General features: G+C 49.8%; 7 protein-coding genes across 7 annotated transcripts; 3 read left to right on the top strand and 4 right to left on the bottom strand.

The window, feature by feature from the left end:
- Positions 1-2,719: 2,719 nt before the first annotated feature.
- N7473_011874 (uncharacterized protein) lies at positions 2,720-4,855 on the top strand (the record flags this gene model as incomplete). The annotated part of the gene is made up of 1 exon (XM_057157813.1): positions 2,720-4,855. One exon carries the CDS (start codon positions 2,720-2,722, stop codon positions 4,853-4,855), a length of 2,136 nt encoding a protein of 711 aa, XP_057003663.1.
- A 750-nt stretch (positions 4,856-5,605) lies between these two features.
- N7473_011873 (GAF domain-containing protein) lies at positions 5,606-6,964 on the top strand (the record flags this gene model as incomplete). Its single annotated transcript, XM_057157812.1, has 2 exons — positions 5,606-6,121; positions 6,182-6,964. 2 exons carry the CDS (start codon positions 5,606-5,608, stop codon positions 6,962-6,964), a joined length of 1,299 nt encoding a protein of 432 aa, XP_057003662.1.
- A 122-nt stretch (positions 6,965-7,086) lies between these two features.
- N7473_011872 (ATP-binding response regulator) lies at positions 7,087-8,697 on the top strand (the record flags this gene model as incomplete). Its single annotated transcript, XM_057157811.1, has 1 exon — positions 7,087-8,697. One exon carries the CDS (start codon positions 7,087-7,089, stop codon positions 8,695-8,697), a length of 1,611 nt encoding a protein of 536 aa, XP_057003661.1.
- A 2,349-nt stretch (positions 8,698-11,046) lies between these two features.
- On the bottom strand, positions 11,047-12,239 carry N7473_011871 (aromatic ring-hydroxylating oxygenase subunit alpha; the record flags this gene model as incomplete). Its single annotated transcript, XM_057157810.1, has 2 exons — positions 11,047-11,500; positions 11,563-12,239. 2 exons carry the CDS (start codon positions 12,237-12,239, stop codon positions 11,047-11,049), a joined length of 1,131 nt encoding a protein of 376 aa, XP_057003660.1.
- Positions 12,240-13,516: 1,277 nt separating this feature from the next.
- Positions 13,517-15,267, bottom strand: N7473_011870 (putative C6 transcription factor; the record flags this gene model as incomplete). The annotated part of the gene is made up of 3 exons (XM_057157809.1): positions 13,517-13,915; positions 13,988-14,984; positions 15,038-15,267. The coding sequence occupies 3 exons, from the start codon at positions 15,265-15,267 to the stop codon at positions 13,517-13,519; spliced, it is 1,626 nt and encodes a 541-aa protein (XP_057003659.1).
- A 565-nt stretch (positions 15,268-15,832) lies between these two features.
- N7473_011869 (uncharacterized protein) lies at positions 15,833-18,401 on the bottom strand (the record flags this gene model as incomplete). The annotated part of the gene is made up of 2 exons (XM_057157808.1): positions 15,833-17,556; positions 17,612-18,401. The coding sequence occupies 2 exons, from the start codon at positions 18,399-18,401 to the stop codon at positions 15,833-15,835; spliced, it is 2,514 nt and encodes an 837-aa protein (XP_057003658.1).
- Positions 18,402-19,285: 884 nt separating this feature from the next.
- On the bottom strand, positions 19,286-21,336 carry N7473_011868 (transporter; the record flags this gene model as incomplete). Its single annotated transcript, XM_057157807.1, has 9 exons — positions 19,286-19,356; positions 19,410-19,515; positions 19,575-19,908; positions 19,963-20,093; positions 20,154-20,665; positions 20,720-20,817; positions 20,875-20,957; positions 21,013-21,149; positions 21,210-21,336. The coding sequence occupies 9 exons, from the start codon at positions 21,334-21,336 to the stop codon at positions 19,286-19,288; spliced, it is 1,599 nt and encodes a 532-aa protein (XP_057003657.1).
- Between the last annotated feature and the right edge of the window lie 1,215 nt (positions 21,337-22,551).

Below are 22,551 nucleotides of genomic sequence, written 5' to 3'. Positions count from 1 at the left end.
TACTACTGTACTCGTTTGGTTCTGGGTTTGTCCTCCGTGTGTTATACCAAAGTAATTTCCGACTGCTTGGCAGTGCTTCAAAATTCGACGGGTTCTCCCGTGTTACCACTGCTTTGGATGAACGAGTATTTCCCTGGATTACTCTCTGCTTACCCCATGAATACCCTTCGTAGGATGATGGCTGTTCTCGATGACCATTTCTGAGGTTGCTTGGTCCCCTCTGAGATAGTAGTCTCCACCGGGGCAATTTAATCTGTCCTATGAGAGATACAGTAGTACTGCAGGGATAGTATGATGTCTATCCCCGCAACCCAGTCAAACTACGAGTACCATGCGTCAACACTATTTGCAGAATAGTACTGACTCGACTCGATCGTGATAGATGACCATCCGTTATCCTACAGTATTAATATGTATTAATATACCCTAGAAGGAAGGAATATGGACTACTGTACCGAGACCTTTGATCTCCACCTTCTACGTCGCGTAGCCCCCATGATCCATCCCCAAACGCCCGAACCGGGACCAAGTGGAGGCAACGAAACCCTTTTGAGGATGGGGCGAAACACGGGGGCTTGACTTCCATGAAAATTCTATGGGCCTAGGAAGTGCCGGGATAACATAGAAGATGATAATCGTTTACCTAGTTGACTATATCCCATCAAGTGACTATATAGCTCTCGTATGAGATTCAGCAATGGACGTATCTCGCACGCGATAGGACCGTATTTAGACGCTGCCTACAATATCATCATGTCAATTTCTTCAGCGTATCGAATGGAATTTCTCCGTTTCCCTTTTCGTCGGGCGATCGGCGCACAGGCCAAGTGTGATGGATTTGTTTCCCACTTTCCAAGGTTTCTGGCTCTCCACCGCGACCAACCGTGGATCGCGAGGGAGCGCAGAGGCTGGGAGAGAACTGGGAAAAGGGGGGAAAGAAGGGTTTGTTGACATTATTCAATGGATTGTGATTGATGTGTCTTCTGTGTATGTATTCCGTAAGGAGGGAGGAGGGTAAACCTTGCATTTGGATAACGTAGTTCCCGGCTTACCTGATAACCCGGTTAACCCGATAACCCCAAAACACCATACTAAATGGGATTTTTCATAATTTCATATTTCAACCCCAAAGGCCAAGAATGTCATCTTAGGGATACCGTAGTGTTTGATATACCATGCTAAGTATATTTATTAGGTCGAGAAATTTTTCCAAGTGGTATAATATTAATATATATATCTACATCACTGGACCGGAGTGTAATTTTGGTAATATAGGTAATTAACCCTTTTCAAAATATTTGAGTCATGCTACACCGTTTTTAGTGCTCAGAATTTATATGACACTAAAAATCAAAGAAAGAAATGCTTCTAGTTGTTGATATGCTATGACCTAAAAAATTGCATTTAGTATGGTGTTTTGGGGTTATCGGGTTAACCGGGTTATCAGGTAAGCCGGGAACTACGTTATCATTTCAGTCCAGAAAAGAAGAAGAAAAAAAAAGAGGGGAGCATGAGGCAGTTGGGCTGCTGTTGGTTCGATGGGTTGGTTCCTGCGCCCCACTAGACAAGGGGGCAAGAAGACAGGGGGGTTCGAGTCAGGAACAGGAACAGGAAATCAAACATACGAGTAATAGTATACGAGGTATACACTATACCGAGTATAAGAGATTAAGAATTTACCATAGCTATAGAGATTAATTAGATAGTAATTCTTCTATCTTATAGAAGTACTTGGATAGTATAGAATAAACAAACAATCATATCAACACAAATCCATTATTATTCACCATGAATCATGGTCGATCCATTCAAAAAGGAACTGAGCCCATGACGAAATGGGCGGGTTCAGGGGGGACGACAGTACGGAGTACTGTTAGTACAGTAGGTGTACTCCAGTACTGTACAGTGTAAAGTGACTTGGTGAACCTCCCGCCTGTTAGCCTGTTAGGGGGCTCAACGGGTGTCTTACCTGGTCTCCTGCTACGCTTCTCCCTCTCTTCCTGCTGCCCTTCCCTCCCCCCCCCCCCCCCCCCTCTCGATCCTGCTGGCCTTGTTGTTGTCATTGTTTTCAAATCTGTGCTGTGCACTCGTTCATTCGGTCAGTCTCTCCAGTTGTCTCTGATTTTCTGTGATGCTGTCCAATACTCATCCTCGTCCGACACAGCTTCCTGTTCGCCGCGACCTATCGCCTACCTCGTTCGCTACCACTCACTTTACTGTGCTTGCAACAGCTGATCTCCAATCATTCTCCCCCTCGACTATCGAAATCGCTTGTCCGATTCATTTCTGTGACTTTCGATTCCCATCAGTCGACATCATCCCGAAGCCAACAACCCAACCCACTCCAAGCCTCCCCCGACATTCCCGAGCTGGATGACTCGCGACAGCCCCGATATTTGACTTTAACCCCACAAACCACATTCTTGCACAAAGGAGTGACATCTATCGGATCTTTAACCAACATACCATACGTCAACTGCATTATCAGCCTCATTGGAATTGCGACCAACACTCACCGTTCCACTCCGGATGCCGGCATCTTCCAACGATTTTTCCCCAGCCGAAATGAGATAGTGCTCTGGTAGACACCCTCCATTCTCTACCCAGTGGTTCTTGGTTTGATTTAGGAATACCCTTCCTCTTCCCTGCCGGCTGGCCATCCGCCTTCTCTTGTTGGTCTGGTATCACCATTTTCGTTCATTTTCCTCACAACTTCGTCATGACCGTCCCCCAACCTCTAATCAACCTAGAGGGGCATTGCTCGGTGATTTCGGGTAACACACTTTACGTCTACACGCCCACTGGCTTTGTATCGATTGACCTAAAGGTCAATGGTACATGGAATCCGTTGCCCTCCGGCGTATCCGTCTCCAACCCGGTATGTCTGAAAGGCGGGATAGAGGGCAGCCAGAACGAAGACGAAGCCCTGTATGTGGTTGGCGGGACCACCACCAACTCAACCAGCCCATATACCGGCCTCCAGCGGTTTTCTTTCAAGGATTCAAAATGGGAAACTCTGGGATCTGGAACAACCTTGATGACCGACCTGACGGGCCATGGTGCTGGTTTTGTCGCGTCGAATTCTTCGATCATTATTTACGCTGGCACCACAGGCGCGAGCACCAGCACCGCGCTCTCTTCCCAAACCTATCTCATCTCGACTGTATCTCCCTATGTCTCGACTTCGGTGAACAACCAGGGAGCTCCATCGCTAAATAATCCCCAAATTCTCCACTGGAACTCGACTCACGTTGGCATGTTTAGTGGTAATGATGGCAGTGGCGGCAACAAAGCTGTCTGGACGTACAATCTCGCAACAGGATGGGAAAGCTCGCCTGTCAGCCTCCCGTCCGCCATTTCAACTTCCACTCCGCTCTCTCTCCTGTCTGGGTCCAGAGATAGCAAGGTGCTGCAATATTTCGACATGAATGCCTCTCCCAACTCTGTGACCAATCTCGAGCTCATCACCTCTGATGGAACGCCCGAAAGCCCTGCTGTGGCGGTCGGGTCTTCGTCGAAGAAGCGGAGCACGGGGAGTTATCCAACTTACAATGACACCCTTGCCCCCAGCTACAAGTGGTCAGATTATGGCCTGGCCCAGGGAAGCAATGGCCTGGTTGTTCTTTCCAGTGGCAAGAGCAATGACTCGCTCGCCATTTTCAACCAGACATCCAATAGCTGGGTGAATTCGACGGAATTGTTTTATGGCAAGAGTGTACAGCACGTTCTGACTACGAATACCACCACATCGACCACCATGACCCCTACGGCGACACCAACTCCTTCGACATCAACCAGCGCTACCCCTAGCTCGACTACCACTGCCGCTGCCGCTGCCGCTGGTGGTTCTGGCACGGACGTTAAAGTGATCATTGGTGCTGTCCTTGGTGCCGTGTGCGGTGTTGGTATCATCCTACTTCTGCTTCTCTGGCTGCTGAAACGCGAAAGAACAAAGAGAGAGCGAAACGGCCAGTCCCGTGGTATTGACAAGGACCGACTCAGCTTCCAGGACCAGGGTATAGAACCCCTGGCTGGTGGTGCGTACCCCATGGCAAAGAGTCCTGTTCCTGTTGCCTCGATGTCAGCCGATTCCCTCGCAATTATCTCAGGCAAGTATGCAGGAGAGAAGTCTCTCATGCCTCCTTCAAACTCTGGCTATGGCCTTTCTGCCACACCTCGCAAGAGCAGCCCGCTCTCACCGATTCCGTCCAGCGGTCTCGCGCCATCAAGCATGTACTCTGAAAGCGCGTACCGCGACAGCACCACCCCCTCGGAGCTGGGACATAAGCCTGGTGATCGCACCACCGATGAAGGCTGGGGCAAGTACTTCCAGGACAATAACACCACGAATCTCGGCGGAATGCCTGCGGACCGCTCCACCACCAGCTCGATTTACACGAAGTCCGACTACCGCGGCAGCGCCTGGCCCATGTCAAACCTGACACCGCTGAACCTCGGCTTCCTGGATCAGCCCAAGCCCCTGGGCCGTGTCTACAGCGGCAGCCCTACAACAGAGCACGCATCTTCGAGTCGCAGTCTCGCCATTCCAGAAGGGCAGAGCGCGCGGATCTCCAGCGCCGACTCGATCAGCGTGACCAGTGACGATGACCCACATGATACGAACTGGACTGGCGCGCATACCAGCTGGCTTGGCCGCCCGGCTAGCAGCAACTATAGTTTCTACAACAGTAGCTCGCGCGACTTGCCCAGTTCGAACCCGCAGTTCCCTCGACACTCGAAAGGCCGCCGCTCGAGCGTTGCGATAGCCGATGATATCGATGAATTGCCGATGCCGGGCCGCAGCACTAACGTCAACTCGGATATGAGCTGGTTGAATCTTCAAGCCGAGCGGTAACGCTAGGCCTGGCTATCTTGCATTGCATTGCATTGGCACACATCTCACTCTCTACACCATTCCCTACCTTGTCACTCATCCCCTCACCCTCCTTGATCTGTTCTACTCTCTCTACCATCTATTTTTCATTCCTTGCATGGCGTCCCGGCTACCGGTGTCTGTAAAAGTTGCGTGGCTTCGGGCGTTGCATCTCCTCTGCATATCGCTTTCTCATCCTCGCATCTATCGGACCAATATCTATCTCACCCCGCGTCTGTCTGTCAATCTTTTTCCTTGTCCTGTTCTGTTCGAGTGCAAGTCATTCTCATTCCCTAGCGTTGCCTCATTTTGGAATACCGTCTTGTCTTGTCTTGCTACGCGCTTGCGCTGTGCTTAGTTTGGCTTTGAAGCCGTCCTGTTTCGTCACTATTTCTATTGGACTCTTGTCTGTGACTTGCGAGTGCTTTTGTACATACTCCAATTTCATGGGTGCCTGGTTGCCCTGATCTCCGACCTTAAATCAGTGTTACTTCTTAGTTTATGGATGCTGGAGGCGAATTGGGTAAAATTGTAGAAATAAGGAACAATGACTACGGTCTAGACCGGCCTTTCTACCCGTCATCCACCTTGGCATCGTTCTGAACCCCAGAATCATGACTATGTCACGTGTTATGAGAAATGTCCAAAAACCGGTTACTGAGCCAGACAGACAAGGTGAGATTCTGTTTGCTCAGGAGGAATAAGAGGCTACGCGCCTTCACATAGCAGAAAATGGCATGCAGTATCCTTGATCCCAAGATATCCTTCTTCCCAAAGGCAGACGGGACAATCCTGCGATCAAAACATGTTGCACCGCCACCACTTTCACGCCCACAGACCGTTGGCCCGATCTTAGATCGGGACAATGTCGATCGACCGATCCAGGCCTGGTCGTCGAGCGTCAAATCAACATTTTACCCTAACACAGAGGCTAATGAACCCTCTGTGGTTCCGGAGAAGCCGCCTGATTTTGCGGAAAGATATGTACGCGCTTTTTTGGCGGAGCATGAGAGGCTGAGGCTTTCGGTGCTTTGGTATTATACTCGTGATGTGCTGCTAGAAGACGAGTTTTTGGCTGGGTTGCAGGAGAAAGCACAGTTGGCGCAGGAATCGACGGGTTGGGAGTTTGCGGTTATTGGCATTTTGGATGTGGATGTTTATGTGAGGTTGGCTACTGTTGGACTTGAGTTGGGGATTTTGCCAAGGGGGGAGACGCTTTGTGCGCATACGGTTACTCAACCTCCAGGTGTAAGTATAGGTAGTTCCTGTGCTGGGATATATCCATTTTGCTGATGATCCTGCGTCTAGGATGTGTTTCTCTTGCCAAGTCTTATGGAAGACTGGAGGTTTCAACAATGCCCCTATCTCGAGAGTGGTGGGCTCTATGCGTATGCTGGGGTACCGCTTCGCTTGAAAACAGAGTCCGGGCACACTGTTGGTCTTGGATCACTTTGTGTGGCTTCGAGTAAGAGCGAGGAACCATTGACGAAAGCACAGCATCAGGCGCTTGTTCGTCTGGCTGATTGGGTTGTTTCGGATCTCGTGCAATGTACGAGAGCGAGGCGGCAGCGAGAAAGACATCGGATGTCTGAGCTTCTTGCTAAAGCGCAGAAGGAGACTAATCAGGCCGTGGCTATGGAGCCAGTTCTCGAGATTTTGAAGACTATCTACCCCGATGCGATAATTCGTCTACAACCATCTAGAGCAACGCATGTCGAGTTTGAGGGATGCGATCCGATTCCGGTCTCTGAGCTTAGAGATGGTCTCTGGGAAGACGTGCAATACCTCGATGACTTTATTACGAATTCGAATCACCTCCCCACACCGACGAATAAACCAGTGCGCATCGTCGCTTCGCCATGCGAAAGTATATCAGGATCATCTCTACTGATAGTTGCAACAAAAGACTTCCACCTCGTCTTCGACGACGCAGATGCATGGTTCATTCAAGCCTGCGCAGACCTCATCTCCCAAATGTGGCGCCAAAGTCTTCTCGCAGAAGCAATGATAGCCAAAGAGAAATTCCTCCGCGCATTCTCGCATCACTACGAACTCCAATCCACGGCATCCTGGGTTCCGTGGAACTTCTAGCTGAAGAACTCAAATCACGGACCTTGAGCGAAGGAACCCTGCCTACGACTGTCATTGAAAAATCAGCAGCTGACTCGGAGATTAATTCGCGAGAGCCTTTCACGTACCTCAATATTATCAAGATGGCAGGTCGTGATCTCACGTCTATCATCAATAACCTGATTGCCCTTAACAAATGGTCTGATATTGCCATGGCAGAACGGCATTACGCTACGCATACCCTCGACGAACTGGAGACGGAAATTGGAAATGAGATTGCCAAGGTGACAATGGGTGATACGCGGTATAAATGTTCGATTTTCTTTACGCAAGACTCGGCACCTGTTTGCGAGAAGATTTGCATTGATATTGGTGTCCTTCGGGATACACTGCTTCCATTGGTGATTAACTCGATTCAGCATACCCCGCAGGGAAATGTGTCTGTTACCGCGTCGATTCAAGCAGATCGCAAGCAACTGATTGTTGATGTTGAAGATACGGGTCGTGGTATTCATGTCAATGATCAACAGCGCATCTTTGAGGCGTATGAGAAGGTTGATCCGCATTCGGCGGGTGCTGGATTGGGACTTACGCTTGCTTCGAAATTTGCGTCACTTATCCACGGCTCCGTTGAATTGGTTTCTTCGGAGATCGGTCGCGGTTCACATTTTAGAGCTATATTCCGTGAAGTCGAGTGTGATTTCTCGTCGCAACCGCCGCAGTCTCTAGCTGTGAAGTTCGATAGCCTTCCCTCGCGGCTCTTCAAGTTCCCAGCCGTGTCTGGTTCTTCCTCACTGAGTGACTATCTTGCATCGTTCCTAATTCGCAACGGCTTTACTCGCTCGGGAACAATAGAGAACAGCCTGGTCATTCTGGAAGCTGGACACGACATGGAAGAGCACCGTGAATCCCTCTCACAAATTCCGTCCGACCAAGTCGCCATCTGCCTCGTCCCAATATCAGAAGAGAAACACTTCCTCCAACAAACCGAGGATAACATCCTGTACATCAACGGTCCATTCTTAACGTCAACATTCCACTCCGCTCTCAAAAAAGTACACGACTTCCTCAAGAGTACCTCCAAACCACCTTTACACGAACCAAATGCACTCGAAAAACCCATCGTCACGCCAATAACGATACAAAAAAACCCAATTACAGACGAAAGCGCCGCACCAGTTTCATCAACTATCATCACGAATCATATCAGCACGAACACCACAAATTCACTAACACAAGCAGACATATCGGTTCCTGTCGAGATACAAATACCCAGCACATTACACCCACCGCTCCGGACCTCCCCACGACCAATGACATTGATAGTAGACGATAACGCTGTCAATCTGCGCGTGATGGAAACATACTGCACGAAACGAGGTCTACCCTATCTCTCCGCTATGAACGGCCGCCAAGCTGTTGAAATCTTTACTAAACATCAAAAACAATCAACCTCATCCTCAAACTCAAACTCAGCCTCAGACGAAATCACAGATTCCTCCATCCAACTAATCTTCATGGACCTCCAAATGCCCGTATGCGGCGGCATCGAGGCCACACAACAAATCCGGGCCCTTGAGAAATCTAACAATTGGCGAAATGCCTTCTTGTTCGTTATGACAGGCCAGGATAGTTCGGCGGATAGAAATGCTGCGGAAGAGGCGGGGGCTGATGAGTATTTTGTTAAACCGGTTGTTATTAAACAGTTGGATCGGGTTGTTAGGCAGTATTTTCCGGCTTTTGGGAGTGGGTAGGGGCAGTATGTATAGTGATAATGGTGTGTGTATAGCTGTGCTTGGCTTTTGACTTGCCGTACGCGTACTACCATGATAAATATTTACTGACTCTCATGAGTCGTTCGGCTTAGCGGTATTCCCGGAATATATACGATCGGATCCTCTTGTTTTCAACAATACTGTGTATTGCACTTGTAGATACCCTTGTAAATGCCAATGTTCTTGAAGGTCTTCATTTCCTGGATTCCCACACTACCAAAGGTCGGAAAGTCGAGGTCGTATGGGCCTGGGGATGCCAGTAGTGTAGCGAGTGACGGCTTTAGATGCCGAATTCTCATAGATGCCAGATTTAGAAAAACCTAACCGCATGTGTGTGAAGAATGAGGACTTTTGCCCAGATGCTTAGAGATGGTAGGAAGCGCTCCGCGCAAATAGCAATTTTTCAGACATCTCACGTCCAAGCAAATATTTGATAAATTCAGAAAATTCCATTGGCCTTCGCAATTCCGCGAAGCTGCGAGAGAATTGGACGGCGTCTGCGGCGAAAAGAAGTAATGCAGCCACGATCCCCCTGTGTCACTAACGTTGATGGTTCCTTGCTGCATCTGTGTAGATAATTGCTACAAAATTTCATTTCGGATTTCAAGCTCTAGCATAGCCTTCACTGCTGTGTAAGCTAGGATGGGTTCCGAGGGCTGAACGGTGTGAAGCATTTCTCGGTTATGGTTGATCCAAGTAATATAGCGCATCCAGTTTGAACCCGAGATATCATCTTCGGCATTGGTAACGTCATCAGCTCAGCGCACAAGGAGTGATACTTTCCATATGTAGGCCTGGGGCTGGGCTGAAGCAACAGTCTGGAGTCTTGCGGTCAAACTGGGTATGTCATGGACAAGAGATCCGGGGGAGGTTGATCCAGCAAGGGAGGGCGTGGTAGTAACATTTGAGGAAGCCATCGTGTTGACAGTGAGATGAGGATGAGATAATGAAGAGGCAGAGTGGAAGAAGAGAAAGAAAATATTGGGGGTGGAAAGTTGCGCTGGCGGTGGGAAAACAGCTTGCCTTCCTAAATGGGAAATTCCAGGATGGTCACGACACAGTCGTGTTCCGCCGTGTGTCATGTAGTTAACCCAGATGTTCTATCTCTTCCTTCGGAGATTCAGATAGACAGCTTGTGGAGTTGACAGTCAGCATGTCTGATATCACAACTCGTTCAAGGACCTCCGGGGTGTGGTGAAGAGAAGCCTTTATAGCTGTAATGGAGAGCAGTGGGTTCAAGGAGGAACACAGAGGAACATTCCGGAATGAATCTCAAGGTTATGACCGGTCAAAAACCTCCATTAATCAAATACAGCCACAGGTGGTGTAAGCTGGTAGCACGCTGGGTGTAACTCCCCGTTCGAGAGTCCCTCACTCGGAGACCCTTGAAACCCAACAGAGGTCCAGATTCGAATCCTGGCCTGAGGCGATTTCTTTTTTGTTCCTTTTTTGTTTATTCCCCTCTACACTTATATCCCAAATGTTTTTTTATACATCTCATCTCCAAGCTGGTTCCGTTGATCATCATGATTGCCCAGGCAGCTGATATATCAACCTTGCGAGTCTCCACTTTAAGCTGCGTGCGGGTGAGGGTCCACTGTGGTATAGAGATGAAATATCTGGATCGGTATTTTCTACATGGTGTAAGCAATGACTTGAGATGTCTAGGATCCTGACAGCGAAACTACGCTGCTACGCACAGGAAGCCAGAAAAGCGAGGGAACTTGATCATTCTTGGAATCTATAGGGATCTCTGGAGGAATCTTTTATGACGCAGAAGCAAAAGAAACAAGAAAGGGCCTTTTGAAGAGCCGATCCAGTAGAACAATCTAGAAAACAGGAGAACAACCAGGGAAATCCGGTCAACAATCTGCACGGAGGTCTTCTCGAGGGCGACCGAGGAATCTCCATCACAATGGTAGTATATTGAACATTGCTCCTACTTGAACCTCTCTAGTATCTGCCGACACTGACATACTCAGTACAGTAAGGTAGCATGGCTGATCTAGATACAGAGCGTATCCAGCTGAGTCCTCCCACAGAACTGGAAAACATAAGATTGTGCTACAGGATTTACACAAATAATCAAGTCAAGGTAGTCAAGGGCATCGATATAATAACATCTATCTAGCTATTAAGTAAATATAAATCGCCAAGGAAAAGGCAAAGAAGCGAAAAATCAAAAGCCAAAGCCAAAAAATGTCTTGTCAATCTCTACCTGTGAGGTCTAACAAAAATAATCCAACGCTAATTAACCAAAATCCAGTGCATCAGCACATTATACCCAATCTCAAGGGCATTATATCCTCCCAAGTTCCATCCAATATTCTAAACAGCAATCGCGGGGGCAAGGTTACTCGCCAACGACTCTTGCAAATTATCCGCATCCGCATAGGTGTCCATCCCCGTCCGGAACGTGATATCAGTCTCATCGACAGCCGCAGCATCAACGGAAACTGGTGGCTTGGCGGGCCAGATTTCATGGCCGGCGGCTTGCTCCTTGTTGAAGTGCTGGGTAACGACCTCGCGGACGGTGCTTTGGAAGTGCAGTGGGCCCTGCTCCATGTCTGGGTGGAGGAGACCGTTGACGAAGACGCCGGCGTTGAGGTTCTTCTGTGTGTGGATGCAGAGGTACTTGTCCTCGGACATGATGCGCTTGTACATGTCGCTGATGAGGGTGAAGGCCTCGTCGGTGGCGTCCTTGTGGCGGTAGACTTCGTAGCGCATGACGGACTTGGTTGGGCTGACAGGGGTGAAGCGCTGCATGAAGAAGAAGTTGGGACTGGAGGTGTGGGTTAGCTGATTATTCTTGATCAGAGTGGATAAATGTGTGGGAATACTCACGAGACGTTACAGGAAGCGTTGGGCCAGAAGTAGGTAGTGGCTATCCGGAAACCGTTGTCGATCTGGTCCTGGCGCTGGGCGCCGTAGTGCTGGATGTGGCCATCCTTGGTCTTGACGTAGTAGGAATTCAGGTCGGCGATGGTCGGGATATCGGGGTGTGCGACTAGGCAGTGGTAGCACTCGTTGTAGTTATCGGCCAGAATCTTCCAGTTGAAGTCACCCTCCATATCCCAAGTGTGGTCGAAGACGTATTCATCGAAATTGTAGTAGTCGAAACGGGGCTGTTCATCGACGCCATCAAAGTCGTCGGTCCAGGCGACCTCGGGGGTCTCGTTGGAGTCAAGGTTGACCCAGATGAAGCCATTGCGGTCGATGTGCACATGAACGGGAGAAAGGTTGTTGTCATGAAGGTAAGCCTTGATGTTTCCCTGCTCATCCTGGGAGACGATGAACTTGAAGCCAGCAGCATCGTACTCGACCCAGTCGCCGGCGTTGGGGACGCGGTGCTTGTGTGTAGTGAGGAGCCATTTGCGAGAGAAGATAGATCGTCGCTCAAGCTCGTACATGTCCTGGGAGGTATACCAAGAAGCAGGAAGGGCGCGAACAGGCGTCTTCTGTTCCTTCTGGACCTCAGGGGCCGTGGTGGTAGTGCCGAAGAAATTCCTCAGGAAAGACATTGTGAATACAAAGATATCTTGATAACCGGGGGTTATTAAGAAGAGATGAGAATGCTTAGAAAGTCTCTAAAAAGCTAGAATTCTTTGATCGTTGTCTGAGACCGATACCGACTACAAAGCTGGCGAAGGCAGCTTTTTTATGAAGCTATCGCGATCACCCCAACGCCACAGCTGACCACGGTTCACGGCGGACCCAAACCACGTCCGAACGATGTCAACGGGACGTAAACCTTCATGCCCGTTAGCCCACGATATTTTGGGAAGCACAACTACACAACTGCAAGCAGGTGGCCAACTGAAACAGGAAGTATACCTGGGGACCGGTCACCTGATCGGCTGGGCGTCCCCGTCGGGTCCGGATGGCTTCAAGCTTATCGACCTCACTATTCCGTAAATAGCTAAACAAACCAGCCTTCAGCCCGACCGCGTTTGTGGCAAGCTGACCAGCCAATGGTAGGTTCCACAGCAATCCACGTTCAGTCTAGAACACTGATATGTCTGAACCGTTCCAGACGATTCTTGAATTTGGGCTTTTCGAACCTGAATCCCTGAGAGGTGCTGGGCAAATAGGTCATACAAAACCGAGCCGACCCCAGAACCGACGGTGGAGTCGGTTATCAAGTCCGATATCTGGTCTCGATCCCCACCATCATTCACCCCGGATTTTGTAATTGAGAGGCGTTAAGCCCAGGTTCAATAGAATGGCCTTTACAGTTGTCACTATGACGTTGAGCAAGTTGGATATATGCTCGAGCTAACTAACTGCGTGAAAAGAGTCTGATCGGCGAAAATGATGAGAACCATTGTCCAATAGATAGCACGAGATGTCTGATTGAACGATATGTATATCACATGGTCGGCCCTGCACCACGATAGAACGGGGCCCGGGGTTGAACGGATAGATAAGTGGGTCGAGAACCCACCAGCTAGGCTGAAAATAGTTTGAAGCTCCTGATCTTATCACGAGGACGTTGTACAATTGAGCTTGTCGCGTTATTGAAACTAGTGGCGGTGGAAGTTCTCCGGCTGAGCGAAACCGAGAGCCTTTCACTCAAAACCACCCAGAGTCCCTCCGTCTCACCAAAGACTGATGGCTTGACACTTGACCAATGGGTGTGAGATAGGCAGCATGACCAGCGCCAATCAATAAAGGATGCCCCGGCGTGATATCTGAATCCAGTCCACCTGCCGGGGTTGCATCAAGCCGCTGAATTAACGCTCTTGGAGACACGGAATGCATGTAAATAGAGCGCAGCTTTTGGGTGATATCTCTCTGATCATGGCAATTGCTCCAATCTCAGATCATCTTCTAAAAGCCAATTCAGAGCGCTATTCACGATTGCCTCACCGCTCATGCCTCGACCATCTAGAAGTTGAGACAGGTCATTAAACTCCACTGCTGGATCCAGGGTAGGCTTGGTCCCGATAACCCCAGATTTGCCAGCAATTTCCATCTGGGAATCAGAGCTACTCCCAGATGGCACTCCGTCGTTGAGTCCAGATTGGTATGAAGATGGTTCATCAACACGGGCGGCGGGTGGATGAGCGCTGTTATCGCGCCTCTCCGAGAGCGCCGAGGAATGCTCGGTGAGGAATCGGGCCATCCAATTGTCCAGGACGAAGGCATCGGACATGGAGTCCCTACAATAATTCTGGAAGGATCGTAAATGAGTCACCTACAGAGTTAGCGATATTAGCAACGAAGGAAAGTTTGAGCTTATCTATGCGAAAAGCAAATGAAAACTTACATAATGTTCAACCACCGACCAGTAAGACTTCAGACCCATGAGAAACTGAAAGTTAAAAACAAGACGCTGTCGTGCCGAACTCAGATCTGATTGATCATCGCTGCAGAGGAGTGTATCCAGGTGGACACTAGAGCTGACGACCGCAATATGCCCATAAATGAAGTATTCCATCTTACACTGCGGTGTTGTTTGGGAATACTGTAGAATATCCGAAACAATAGTAGCGCTCTCCTTGCACTTGGCCGCTCGGTCCCGAGTAGTCCACCGTGCAAGTCGTGTGTCCAGGAATGGGAACAGGAGCATCTGTCGGAAATGATAATACCCGATATGCATGGACAAAAATGTTTTGCCAACTTTTTTGTCGATCATGAGCATGAAGTTGTCGTACGAATATGTCAAATTAGGCGGGAGATTTTTCGCCCACTGGTCAAGACCATGCTCCAGCACAGCAGCTTCCTTGCAAAATTCTTCGAAGGAGATTGCGTTCTGACTTAGACGCCGCAGTAAGACATTGATCCTCGTATATATATTCAGCGTCCGACCCATCTGGGCCCACATATCGCATCTTGAAGAAGGCGAAGTCCTCGACTCGACGAGCTGCTCAGGACCGAGCGTCTGAAAATCGGCGTCATCTATCTCTGGGAGAGGCGCCATGTCATGAAAGGGAGAGACAGGTTCTACTGCCATATCGGACGCAGACCAATGTACGGCAATGTAAATTGTGAGCCATGTCCGGCGACGTTCCTCTCGAAGAACCACCGTCGCAGTATCCGCAGGAGACAAGAGTTCGGCATGTAGGCGAGCCAGGCCTACGTATACATGCTTTCCTCGAATATCACCTTCGCCGCCAAAATAAAACCCGATTAAAAGAAAGCCTTGCACAGTTTCTAGGCCCCTGGCGACCATGTGCTGGTGGCATCGGCGGATTGCTTCTGTCGCATATATCTTCCCACGAGCGCATCGGGCAATGTTGTTGAATACCCGATTCTCGGAATATCTGCCAGCACGTCATTAGAGCTATTGGCCCAGAATAAAATAAAAGAAACTAACCGAGCAGCAAGCGCACACATCGCATAGACATGTGTCATAGATGCCTTGCCTTCATGAAGGCGATGCAGAAAACTCGGCTCATGAAAAATAGTGTGGGCAATGTTATGCACATATTGGAAATATAGGGGAACAAGTTCGAGCAGAACTTCCTGCGCGCCAAAAGCACCGAGTACATTCTCTTCGGCGCGTCGAACATTCTGTGTTGCTTCTTCTGGATTGGGCGTGGTCATGTTTACCCGCCGGCTAGGGCCTCGCCTTAGCGTGCATGGGATTGACAGTGCTTGACACAGCCGACATCCGTCCGATGTGGAAGATGGAATGCAACGCCTTTTGCGGGTGCTGGTAATATATCAGTACGATAATACATGATTGATCCTTTGAAGAAGCTTGACTCACCGACAAGCCGCACAGGCTCCAGCTCGCGCCCTTTTCGAGTCATTGGGTTTACTTGTCATAGGCGCCGGCAAATTGCCATGGAGTGGTGAGACCGTGAAATGTACTCCGAACGGTCGGGGAACCCCGGAAATATGGAGTATTGCACGTGACTGTCATAAGGTGGTTAGCCACAACGAATATCCTCAAGATGTATGATTAGGGGAGCCAGGATTCAAAGTAATCTATGGGCTACATTACCAACGAGTGCTTGGAATATGCAGAGAAGGATCACGGTGAGCGCTTATTAAGGCACTGGGGGGCCCAGGCTGACGTCAACTAACTAAGAAATGAATACAGTCATGGATGTCATTTAGAATGAAAAAGTGGCATGTTCCATCAAACATAGATATTAGTTACACATTAGTAGAGTTTCGCCAAAAAAGAAGATCGCTTCGAGACCCGACGAAATTCATCAATCGCCGGACTAATTGCCTTCATACTCCCACTCCCATCCTCAACCTCCATCTGTTCAGGCCCTTGATACGCCGTAGATCGAGCCTCCGTGTACGGGGTCTGTCCATCCTTTTTGGCTCGAATGTAATAGTGCGCATCAGCCTCGTCCATACCAATATACCATCTCTCCTTCATTTGTCGGCCGACAGGACCACCTCCACACGCCCCTTGCAACTGCGAAGACTGAGGGCTATTCACAGCGATCACGAACAGGTTCTGCGGCTCGGTGAAGTCTGTGATTTGATGGCCGCGCGCTTCGAAGATGACGAAACCCAGACAAATGAAAGAGGTCAGGAAGGCGAAGACGAGAATCACGTAGAACACCCCCTGCCAGCGCTCGGTACCGCCTGAAGCGTATCCTACTTCTTGCAGAGAGGCTGGGAAGTATTGATAGACCGGTTCGGGGAGAATGTCATCGGGAACAGTGTAATTGAAGTCGTGGATGAAGGGAGCGTTTTGGGAGGAAAGGACGAGGGTGCTGCCGGCCATTACGGCCAGAGCTTCACCGATGGAAGGAAGGGATGGATTCAGAGAATACGTTTTGGTTTGCGAGTCGTATGCGGGCATCATTTGCATGAGTAGACGCTCGTTGCTAGCTTGCGCGTTGGTAATGCCCGAGCCTAGACTGAGCGAGTTTGCCCATTCGCTGGCAACATTCTTCCAGTCCGCTTGCCAGACACCTTCAACGAAGTCTTTTTGCTTGCGGCTGTACTGAAGAAGATTCGTGCTATTCTCACAATTAGAGTTGAGGAATGCTCCGCTGGACGCTGCAACATAGCGTGTTGAGCATACTCCAGTCTGTTTGGCACGAATGGCACAGAGTACATATTCAGGATGCGACACGCTTGGTTTGCCGAGCAGGTAAAGTGAATTCGCTGGCCAGAGACCGGTCGTGTTCAAGATTGTATTGTTGGATCCCGGATACGTGCCGAAGATGGGAGGCCGCTGGCCATATTTCTCGCCAAATCCGAAGATGTCATCGACGACGGTGCGGTTGAGCCAGGATGGGGTTCGAGGAATGTCGTCTGGTGGTGTAGCACTCCATGTTGTGGCATTGAATTGCACATTTGGCCATGTAGAGTAGATCAAGGGTGAGAGCTCGGATTTATTCATGCCTACACAGAGAACGTTGACCGCGGGTGATGGCACTGAGGCCTCCAGACTGTATTTCCCCTCGCCCGAAGCATCCTGTGGTTGGCGGATATCATTATTCTCATCCATAGCCGCAATAGGTATTCCGCCATGTGGCATTGCCATTGTGATATTGTTGACCATACGGCCATGCTTCTGAGAAAGGTCGGTCAGGTTCATCGTTTCAATCCAGCTGCCTGTAATGGTGGTATTGTCCCACATCGAGCCGGTTGGCTTTGGCCGGGAGTCCAGACGATTCGACGTGTCGTTCCCACTGCCTATGAAATTTGTCCATGCAGTGATCCACTGCTCATAGTTGTGGTATGCTTGACCGACGTGAACCATTTGCAGGCAGGTCTCGTTGCGGGCCCAGGGGTCCATTGATTGTGGTATTGGGCTTTTGCAGTTCAACGAAAGATATTCAACGTTGCCAAAGCTGGTGTACACCTTACCCGAAAGAATGGTGTTCACTTTCGGGCCCATCGAGAGTTTTGGTGATACTATGGGGTAAAGGTCAGAACTGCAGAATCTTTTTATTTCTGCTCACAGACTTACCCAAAGCTTCAGCTGCCGTTGTGTAGAGCATTGCCACAAAGGTTGCAACCAACGCGATAGCGCCCAAGAAAGTCAAAGCCGAGTACCGAAGGGCCTCCCAATGCACGATCATTGATCCGGGCTGCATGATCCATGCTCTCATGTTCATGTCCGATATGCTGATTCCCCGCGAATCCTTCATCAAGGCCCGCCGGCTCAAAACCTGGCCTAAGAATGCGACACATATCGTAACATAGGCCAGTTCAATCGTTTTGGCAAAGAACGCGCACAGCAAATTAGCCGTCGAAGGGGCCAGGGATCCATCACTGCTGACATTGTTCCACCTCGGCTTCCGAATCGCGATGGCGAGGTATATGCCAGAGAAAACAGTCGCGTAGAAAGCCAGAACGAAGATAGTCACCGGGACCCACGAGAATCGGCTTTGAAGGACCGTCGCTCGAGTCGGGCAATTTCCCGGTTCATGGTGTGAATGTAAGATAGCTGGGGTTCCTTGAGGCGTTTTCAAGAAACCTGGAGTGGTTGTAGTAGTCTCGCTCTCAGCACTCGAGACTGAATCGCGTCTGCTTTGGGTAGGCAGCGTGTCGCCGGAGGGGTCCGTGATACCCAATCCCACCTCACGAAACACTTCCTCCGAGAAGCTTTCATGTGTGGAGGGTGGCGGAAGATAGGCGTACTCGCTGCTGATAGAGGCGCGACCGCCGAGTGGGTTCCACGAGCGCTGTGGTTTCGCAGTGACCAAGTCTTCCTCCGAGGGCAAAAGCGAGTGTTTTGACTCCCGCGACTCGGCCATGGTGGGGGCGATGAGAGACGGGGAGATCGTTGGGGAGAAGCTCGAAGGAGTAGGTGAAGCTGCCAGTCGCCATTGACTGGCTTTGACAAGGTGTGAAACTCGCCATGCTCCCCCGTCTACCGCGCGGATTTAAAAATAGGCCGAGGGTACAACACAGAGCGCGCTTCATCCCCTCATGCGGCTGTTGATTCTCTCAGCTCATTTTCCGAAGGGTGACAAGGGTCTGAGGGGCTGAGTAGTTAGGCCTAACCGCACTTCTTTGTCCTGCCCGCCGCTAAACCCTTAGCTGCTTTAGCGGCATACTTCGCCTACTGCGATTGGCGTTGCTCGGGCATGTTCATTAGTTCGTACGGCACTTCAGGGTAAAGCAGATCCACTCTCACAGGGTTCGCTGGCACAGGCTTGTGAGGTCGAATGGCCAGGGTCGTTGAGTGTTGGGGTACGAGAAGATCCAAATAAGGCTTGAATCTTGATGTGCCTATAATGCGCTCACCCGGCAGGAATCGCAAATACCATATAATAAGCACTAAAGCCGCGCTTATTTTCAAAGAACCAGACTCAAGTCCTATCGCGACCGAGTCATGGCGCCGACGGCCCCCACGGAAGCCCTGCAACGCTAGACAAGGATGCCACCTGGTCCCTGGTCGTAGGAATCGTTTTGATTGAGTGCTCTGGATTGAAAAGGACAAAGCTAAACAAGAAGAGATTACAACTACAGAGATGCCTTCAGATTGGCCAGTCATTTTCGCGCTATTCATAACGTTCAAATATGTGCAAATCACTTTTGTTCATACAAGCAAGGTCCATACTTGACTCCGGGGAGACGCGTGAAACACCTCGCTCGTGACGCGAGAGTCCAGCAAATAAAAAACAAGACGCGGGAATTATTCGAGAGATCGTTCGGGTAAATAGCAGAGGATCGGTAGAACCAATACCATGCTAATCGAGGTCATGACTATCACCCAGTTAATAGGAATGTAAAAATCGGTCCTGACGCTGAGAATTTACCTGGGACAGCCCTAAAGGCTTGGAAGAAACTGTCTTTCACCAGTGTTTGCAACGGTTCTGGCAAAGAAAATCCGAAGCGACTGTCACTCAACACATGATGGATGATCTACAGCATCAGATTGGCAATTAGCATCTTAGAGACCGGATATATCCAGGGAACCTCACCTGAATCGATCCGGCAAAGTCGGCAAGTTTCCGCTCAAGATATTCTTTGAATACCATCCGGCAGGTCACAGAGGTTGCGGTGATGCCCATCATCATTCCCAGCTGCTGCGCCAAGTAGTACACAGTCATCGCAGTGGCGGACATCTGATTGGGAATCGAGGCTGATAGTCCGACAAATGTTACGGAGAAGAACCCTCCCATGCCCACGCCTATGATGATGGTAAAGAGGATCTCCCAGTAATAAGGAGCTTGGGGCAGGCGGATTACTAAAAGCATATTTCCCAGGATCATGGCCATGCAGCATTTGATCGAGAGCGATTTGTATTTCCCCGTTCTGTGAGCCACGTTAATTGTCGATCCCACTATCTCGAACAGTGCAGCAACTTACCGACGAACAATGTTGCCGACTATCAGCCCACTCACGGTACTAGCCGCAGCCAGAGGAAGTATCGACAAGGCCGCTAGGCTAGCGGAGGCATTCTTGGTCCGGACCCAGAAGTCGGCGAAGTTACTGGAGAACTATAGCAATTGTCAGCTCGTGGGTATTCAACAAGCCGGAAGGCTCAAGGCAAAACTGACTCCACAGAAAGTGAACATCGCCAGGAACTGAGCGATATATGCAAGGCCGATGCCATTTGTCTTGAGGAGATACATCGGAACAAGAGCAGTTTTTGCCCAGTAGCGTTCGTTCAAGCCAAACAGAACTCCTCCGATGACGACTGTTGCGATTGCTAACGTCATGAGAATATCCTTTTGAGGCAGCTCTTCCGACAAAAGCTGGCATACTCCCATGATCGCGGCGATCACAGTACCCAACAGTGAGATGCCTGGCAAGTTGAGTTCTGGCTTCTCGTCGTCCACTTCCCCTCCTTCTTTCATGTCTGAATATCCATTGTTCGTAGCTGAAGGCAATCGCCATGCGGCCATAGCGAAGCAGAATAATCCCAGTGGGACTTTGATGAGGAAGGACCATCTCCAACCCAATAGATCGGTTAAGAGTCCACCGAGCGGCGATCCTACGGTGACACCAACAGTTCCAGACATCTGTATATAGCATCGAAGGACGGCGACTTCTCTCAACGGGGCCATTTCTGGAATAGGAACATCAGCAAACTTGATCTATCTGCACGCAGCGTTTAGTTTACCAGTGATAATCACGCTGATCAAATCGGTCATGCCAGCGCCACCGGCACCAGCAATAAATCGACCAGCGATTGCAACTCCGAGATAAGGCGCCAAGCCACTATGCAAAAGGTTAGTTGATTTCACTTGAAACCTTCTCAGGGTGGTGATAGGATACCTAATGACGCATCCAAGAGTAAATACAAGATAGGCTACCAACAAAGTCGTCTTGTAGCCATAAATCTCACAGACTCGTCCATACTGCGACTGTCAGCCTTCGAATCATTCAGCTTAGGGGAAACAAATCGCAACAAACCAGAGGAAGCGTGACAGAGTATCCCAGATTGTACGCCGTGATGAGCCAAGGTCCAAGGGAAAGACGGTGAAAGTCCGACGCGATATGGCCGCTGGTAGTGAAGACGAAGTATTCGTCGCCGATGGCAAGAAATACGCCTGACAATTTTCATATTAGTCGTGTCAGGACATCTGCATGATTGATGAGAGGCGCATTACCTAGAATAGCAATCACAAAGAAGACCATGTCTACTCCAGACTTGGTTTCGACTTTTGCCTCGGACAGCCTCTCGGGGTCATCCTCCGGTCGGCCGGACGACCTGATCAACGGTGTGCATTCATCCATGGCTGTCGGGTGCCGTCAAGATGTTAGAGAATCAGGGTCGTGGAATGCAGGCTGAGCGGAGAAATAAAGAGTCAGAAAAAAAGACTGCCAGTCTGCGCGAGAAAATTTCGGCAGTAGATCGATCGCATCGATCGCATGAACTATGATCGACATGGCAGGCCAGCCGCACAGGCTAGTGATGTATGGCTGGCTACGCCACTCGATGGAGCAATCTGTTCATACAATAACAATTACGGATCCTGCTTTCCGTCACCAATCATCACTGGCAGGCCTACCATATCGTGACTACTTTATTGATGGAATCAAGGCCATTTGGACCATCCTTGCATCGAGTGGATCGTGTTCTGCAAGTCGCCCCTTCTTTCTGTTTTGTTTCCCAGCGTGTAGGGTCGGGACGATCTCGGAGGGAGCGACCCCAGGACGGGGATTGCCTCCATATTGTCCCAATTGTATGGCAGCGATGCGTGGATCGTAATCATCGATCGTAAAAGTGGCAATTATTGGCCAATTTCCTGTCTCATTGGGGGGTTCCTCAGCTTCTCGTGGACCACGGCGCAGCTGGGTGTTGTTACACAACAGATCCCGCTAGTCCAAGTAGGTTAGGATCGTCAGCGCAGAGGTTTTGGTTGGAAAGAGATGACTGGCCAGTGAACTGGCCATGAACGATTCCAAGTATGGGCAGACAACCTTGCATTGTCATCACTCCAGGTTGCATCGATCCATGTGATGAGATTCCCTCTAGTTTTCGATTTGCATGCTTTCTTGCCTCCCGACTGGACGAACCCGTACGGGTCCACATTCTTATCCGAGGTTGTCATTCGTGTGTGCATCGGGGCCTTATATGTCGTGCTGGAGACATTGTGTAAAAATGCCCAATCGCTCGATTTTCCAGTGACTACATAGTATACCACTCGGCTTTTGATAGTTCCTCTCTCTACGAAGATCCTCAGTGGGGCATAGGCTAGTCAAGGGCTATCGGAGTGGTGGGGGTAGAAGGTGGGGACAGATCGTGGTCAGGCCTCCGAGCTCACGATGACATCCCTTGACAGGTCGCATCAGAGCTTATGGACTTGTGGCAAATTGGTGCAATCCAGGATTTCAAGTCACAAGACTTCATGCGCAACATAGGAAGATGTCTCAATTAAGCATACACATCTGCCTGTTCCAGGAAGCATAATTGACATGATTATTATTCTTTCTAGCGACTACCCCCTT

The sequence above is a fragment of the Penicillium subrubescens genome (genome assembly GCF_028828155.1).
Source record: "Penicillium subrubescens strain IBT 31985 chromosome Unknown utg000010l_segment0_segment0, whole genome shotgun sequence".
NCBI lineage: Eukaryota > Fungi > Ascomycota > Eurotiomycetes > Eurotiales > Aspergillaceae > Penicillium > Penicillium subrubescens.
The sequence above is the reverse complement of the archived record's forward strand: the minus strand, read 5'-3'. Positions and strand labels throughout refer to the sequence as shown.